General features: G+C 44.9%; 1 protein-coding gene across 1 annotated transcript; it reads left to right on the top strand.

Moving 5' to 3' along the window:
* The first annotated feature begins 907 nt into the window (after positions 1-907).
* On the top strand, positions 908-6,147 carry COPRS (coordinator of PRMT5, differentiation stimulator). Its single transcript, XM_008586279.1, has 4 exons — positions 908-941; positions 2,155-2,292; positions 4,987-5,205; positions 5,735-6,147. Exons 1-4 carry the CDS (start codon positions 908-910, stop codon positions 5,902-5,904), a joined length of 561 nt encoding a protein of 186 aa, XP_008584501.1. The 3' UTR covers positions 5,905-6,147.
* The last annotated feature ends 398 nt before the right edge of the window (positions 6,148-6,545 follow it).

Below are 6,545 nucleotides of genomic sequence, written 5' to 3'. Positions count from 1 at the left end.
CTCAGCCACCACCTGCGGCCCGGGCCGGGAAGTTGCGGGCTCGCGGGGTCGGGCCGAGGGGGGCCGCGGGGCTGGGGAAGCGCCTCGGGCCGCCTCGCGAACGCCGAACGCCGTTTGGGGGCGAGCTCGAGCTGGAAACGGCCGGGCCGAAGGGCTGCATGCTGCAGGGCGGGGAACCCGAGGGCGGAGGTGGGCGCGCCGGGTCGGGAACGAAGTCTGTCGGCTCAGGGGCGCCTCTGCGTACTTGGTAAATCGGAGGTGATGCTGATGACCGAGAGGGACCTGGGGTCCGCTGCTGGGGGCCTGGGCGGGGGCCAGGTGAGGGCGGCGGGGAGAAGGACCTTACCTTAAGATCCGCTGTCCTCTGCTGGGGGTGCTCAGCTAACCCTGAGCACTAGATGCTGTTACATGCGCGCTCCCTCTTTTCTGTTAACTGAAACCACAAAGCCCTGTCTGACGCAGGGTTTCCAGAAACTTGTTTTCATGGGTGCGCCGGCCGGTTCCTGGTTATTCCAAGACCGTTAGTGCAGTCATCATCTCTCCTTGTTTACAGCCAATTCCTGCTAGCCAGTGAGCTCCTCGAGGGTAGGAGCCTTCTGTGTAGGGCTGTTTACCCACCAGTTAGCATAGTGCTTGGCACAGTTGATACGCATATTAACTGGATGGATTAATGGAATGCTTATTTAAGCATCGAAGATGGTACTTAACCAGAGTAAGATATGAAAAATGTAGCAATAGACTTATGAAGAGAATTACTTTGGAGTGCAGAATAGGGTGAGACTGATATTGTGAAGGCACGGCAGGAAGGGACATGCACTTGCTCTCCAAGGTGAGGGGCGGTGGTGCCTGCAGAGGTGTGGAGATGAGAAAGTGCAGGGCAAATGGCTTGGAGTTTGGGTGCGAAAGCATGCGGGAGACTGCTCAACAGGTCGTTGGGAGGAGTGAGGGGGAGGTGTGAATGCCATGGCTAATTTTGTGCAGTGGAGGGCTGTTGAAGGTTTTGAGCAGAGTGGTGATTAACCCTGAAAGGCTGGGCGGGATGGGTGCGTGGGTGGAGAGGCGGTTAGGAGGCCATGGCACTGGTTTAGGTGAGAGGTTCAACTCCTTCATGGGCAGCGGTGACCAGTGGTTGTCACTGACCACAGGAGGTGGAATTGAATCATTAAATCCAGGCATGATTAGATAATGAATGCTAATTGGGGCAGGAGCGAAGTGCAGTGTAGATGTAGGGGAAAAGGAGGTGGATTTCAATTCAAGAAGTGTTACATTTCTGCTACATGCTGGGTGTTTTCATAAATGATATCTCATGACAGGCCTCCTGCAAGGTCAGAACAGTCATACCCAATTTCCAGAGAAGAAAACCCAAGTCACACTGAATGAATGGCAGGGCTGGGATTGAAATCAGGTCCTCTCATGCAGGCTATGAACATTTGTTCCAGTAGAAAGAGGGCTTGGAAGTAATAAGGATTCAGGAACTTTCGAGTCATGGGAGCAGAGAAGCATCTGGTTGGCTGTGAGGGAAGACTTCCAGTTAGATGAGAATTCCTTTAATGTTCAGCACTGCAGAGGAACTAAAGCTTCCTTCCTCCCATGTATCAGTGAGGAGATAGAGAATTTGGTAGAAAGAATTGTTAACTAGATATAAAGTTGTTAAGTAACTGATAAGGTAAAAAGTGTACATAGAGGTAGCAACTGCAGGAAGCAGCTACCAACCCTATGGCTGAGGAAACAAAGGGATGATTAAAATTGGAATGATTAAAATTGAAAAGCTTAGAGGAGAGGGTTTTTTGCAGAGCTGAAATTCCAACCTCAGGAGGGGGCACTGCCCCAGCTGGTGCTGGGATATTTGCACTTGGAGGAGAGGTCCTGAGGGCCTGGGACCCAGACCTTTGAAGAGAGGGCCCAGTGGGGAGGCTGGCCCTGCAAGGTTTGGCAGAACTGGAAACTGGATTCAGTGGCTGTTATAGGAAATCACACACTTCTGCTGCCGGGGATGAGAAAGTGTTGCTGGAATGATGCTTACAAGAATAGGAAGGAGCAAGGCCTGTCTCTCTCCAGCCTTGCCAAGACTAATAGCACATAGCAGAAGTGGGGGTTGCAGAATCCCAGCCCTGCCTCACGAAGGGGAGTGTGGAAGGGTAGGTTGGAGTTGAGAGGTGATAGCTGAATATAGTGGGCATACCCCAGGTACCCAAGTCCCTGGTGATTGTTTCTTCTTCCCACAGGCTGGCTTTGCCACAGCTGATCATCCTGGTCAGGAGAGAGAGTCTGAGAAGGCCGCGGATCGACTAGGCAAGTAGATGGCAGAGATTGGGGTGGACCAGCTAAGAGTGACGAGAGGGATGTCCCTACGTCTTGTTTACCTTCTCTTCTAATCAGTCCTCTTTGTTGCCAAGTTAGCATCTCTGCCCAGTGTTTCAACACTGCCCTCCTATGGAAGCCCTATTGGAATTTCTTTAAGGGAAGTCCTGGACTTTCAATATGTCCAAACCACCCCTTCCACTGAGAGAAACAGCGAAAAGAGTACAAGCTTAGGAGTCAGGCAAAATGGTTTTCAGTCTCAGCTCTGGGTCAGAGAGTCCTGGACTTGAGTTTTGTGGCTTTTGATAAGTCTCTTAGCCTTTCTTCATCTTTAAAATGGGGCTAATTAGTACTTACCTCATAAGGTTGTTTTGAGGATTGGATGAGAGGATCTAGAACTGTATTGTCCAATACAATAGCTGCTAGCCACCGATGCTATTTAAATTTAAATTAATTATAATTGAATAAAATGAGAAATTCAGTTTCTTAGTTACATTAGCCACATTTCATGTGCAGTGTCCACATGAGGCTAGCACTGCCCTGTTGGACTGCATGGATTATAGAACATTTCCATCATCACAGAAAGTTCTAATGGATAGTGCAAGTCTAGATCAAGCACATGGTAGGTGTAGTCACAGCAACTAACACTTCTTGAGGACTCACTAAGCTTCAGGTATGGTTCTAAGTGTTTCTTTTTCTTTTTTCTTTTTAATAAACTCACAACAATCCTGTCTTCATTTTACAGATGAGGAAACCGAGGCACAGAGTGGTTAAGTAAAAAGGTTTTAACAATTGTGGTAAAAGATACATAACAAATTTACCACTTAGCCATTTTAATGCATATAATTCAGTGGCATTTAGCACAATGACAGTGTTGTGCAACCAGCACCACTATCTAGTGACAACATTTTCATCACCCTAAAATGAAAAGTTGTACCCATTAAAGTAGTCACCCTCTGTTTCCCCTTCCCCGAGCCCCTGGCAACCACTAATCTGCTTTCTCTCTCTATGGATTTACAGGTTCTGGATAGGCAAATGTGAGTTGCCTATAAATGGACTCATACATTATGTGGTCTTTGTGAAAGTAGTCACCCTCTGTTTCCCCTTCCCCGAGCCCCTGGCAACCACTAATCTGCTTTCTCTCTCTATGGATTTACTGGTTCTGGATAGGCAAATGTGAGTTGCCTATAAATGGACTCATACATTATGTGGTCTTTGTGACTGCCTTCTTTTAGGTTCATCCATGTTGTAGCATGTCTCAGTACTTCATTTCTTTTTATGGCTGAGTAATTCCATTATATGAATCTATCACATTTTGTTTGTCTGTTCATCCGTTGATGGATATTTGGGTTGAGTCTACCTTTTTGTTGCTATGAACATCCTTGTTTTGTTTAAACACCTGTTTTCAGTTCATTTGGGTACATATTTAGGAGTGGAATTGCTAGGTCATAGGCGGTTCAATGCTTAAGTTACTGAGAAACCAGTTAAGTGAATTTCAGCTCAGTTACACATTTAGTAATTGGCAAAACTGGGACTTGAACCCAGGCAGTTTGGCTCCAGACCCCATCCCCTGAACTATTACTTTATTGCTTATAGTTGCTGNGGTTCTGGATAGGCAAATGTGAGTTGCCTATAAATGGACTCATACATTATGTGGTCTTTGTGACTGCCTTCTTTTAGGTTCATCCATGTTGTAGCATGTCTCAGTACTTCATTTCTTTTTATGGCTGAGTAATTCCATTATATGAATCTATCACATTTTGTTTGTCTGTTCATCCGTTGATGGATATTTGGGTTGAGTCTACCTTTTTGTTGCTATGAACATCCTTGTTTTGTTTAAACACCTGTTTTCAGTTCATTTGGGTACATATTTAGGAGTGGAATTGCTAGGTCATAGGCGGTTCAATGCTTAAGTTACTGAGAAACCAGTTAAGTGAATTTCAGCTCAGTTACACATTTAGTAATTGGCAAAACTGGGACTTGAACCCAGGCAGTTTGGCTCCAGACCCCATCCCCTGAACTATTACTTTATTGCTTATAGTTGCTGTTACTATTATTACAGTGTTAATAACGTGGCTGTTTTTAGGCTGATTCCTTTCCCAGCTCTGACCTGGCATCACCATAGCAATATATGCTTGGAGGTCCACTGTCCTTCCCCAAACTTTTCATTACTAATGAGACCTTTTGAAAATGTACCTTCTAGCCTCCCCTGATGTCAGGTGGAGGAACGTGGTGGCTGCCTCTTGAGACCAGACAGGTTCTGCTCTTCTGCTTGTGTGCTCCCCGCTCTCCCCAACCCTGTGCTCCCTGTTCACATGCTCTTTGAGGCTGAAGGGAGGGATAAGAAGAGCAAATATTCAATAAAAGCCTGTATTTGCCAGAGGCCCTTTGGTGACATGCAAACCACCTGAATATGTAAACTGTGCCTGGCTCCCTGTGTGAGTGACAGGACCTGGCAATTACTGGCTTTGTTTAAGACAAAACATCTTAGTGAAAAGAAATCATTAACCCTACTTCTAAAAACATAAACAACAATATTTTTCTTAAAGCACTCAGGTGACTAAAGAAGTCTGTAACTTGTTTTACTGTCCTCTTAGTGAGACTGCCAAAAATTTTCCAAGCACATGAGCAGGTCTTCTCTGGTTTGACAATTGTTTTAAGACCTTCTTTTTGTCAATATCTTAGCCAGTGGAACACAGAGCATCTCTAATGATAGTCCCACCCATGGTGAGGGTACCCATTTTGAAGAGGAAGGCTTTGCTATGGATGATGAGGATTCTGATGGGGAATCCAACACCTGGGAGCTGTCAGAAGGGACACGCTGTCTGCCCAAGGAACAGGCCGGTGACCTATTTAATGAGGACTGGGACTTGGAGTTGAAAGCACATCAAGGGAATCCATATGGTAGGTGTGGAGTTTGTGAGTTCCTAAGCTAGGGCTTCTCAGACCCTCCTACCAGACCCCTGAAGGCAGGTAGTTTGGGAGAGGGGTCCACATCTGTGAGCCTAGCCTGATATCTGTTACAGATCTGAAATTTCTGTGACAGCTTCTCTTTCATATTGAAAAGAAATATATATGCAAATATTTTATTTGACTCCATAATGTATCACTTTGTATTAACATTGAAACAATATTACTCTCTCCAAAAATCTTTGCTGTGAATGGAGCAGCTGCAGATAGAAGTGCTCTGATATGCAGTTGCTTCTTCTCCACTGCTGAGAACATTGTCTGAGAAGCACAGCTATGGGTTGTTCAGAATGAACATATTTGCAATTCTTCAGGAATGAACTATGCACATGCACGCACGTGCACGCATCCATGTGTGTATTTAAACAAGATCAGTGCAGGTGTCTTGTCCTCTAGACATATATTTTTTTGGCTACCTGTTTTTCCTTCCTTCCTCCTTGAATCTGTCTTTTAAAACTGCCTGCAGATGCTGATGACATCCAGGGGAGTATTTCTCAAGAGATCAAACCTTGGGTGTGCTGCGCCCCACAAGGAGACATGATCTATGACCCCAGCTGGCACCACCCACCTCCACTGATACCCTATTATTCCAAGATGGTCTTTGAAACGGGACAGTTTGATGATGCCGAAGACTGAGTGTGGAGCTTTCTGCCTGGTGGGTGGGTGGGCTCTCCACATTGAGGTCTCTCTTCCTATCTGTGAGGTAAGATATCCTGTCTGAGAAAACATTCCCAGTGATCCCTGAGTCTGGGGTACACAGACTGTGTTTAATAAGGTCCAGTTTTGTTGTTATTTTTAATAAGATCCTCCTTGGAATGTGCAAGTTTTTGTGTCAGGAGGAGTCGTGTTCTTTGTAAATAAAAGTAGGAAAAAACCGAGGTATTTTGTCTCCTTTTTTTCTTTTAATTAGGTTCTTCTGAGCAAGACCTCACTTCTTCATTTTAAGTCTCTAAATTACATTTTAAAGATTGAAGTACTTGGAGATTTAAAGCTACTCTGTGAAGGAAAAAATGTAGCTTTTCCTTTTGTAGATCTGGCACTGTTGACTAGGGATTGGAATCCAAGGGACATTGGTGACTTTACGACTGATTTCTATTCTTGTTGATGGGAAAACCGAACATTTACTTAGCTAATAAGGGCTTTCTGTAGGCTGGAAAACTAAATGGCAAATTAATTAAACCAGCAATCGTGTAACCCTTAATTGGCATCAAATTCTATTTTCCATTTAATCTTTTAATCTTGACAATTATATGAAGTCACTATTTTTTAAAAAAAAA

The sequence above is a fragment of the Galeopterus variegatus genome, unplaced genomic scaffold, assembly GCF_000696425.1.
Source record: "Galeopterus variegatus unplaced genomic scaffold, G_variegatus-3.0.2 Scaffold3916, whole genome shotgun sequence".
NCBI classification, from domain to species: Eukaryota; Metazoa; Chordata; class Mammalia; order Dermoptera; family Cynocephalidae; genus Galeopterus; species Galeopterus variegatus.
The sequence above is the reverse complement of the archived record's forward strand: the minus strand, read 5'-3'. Positions and strand labels throughout refer to the sequence as shown.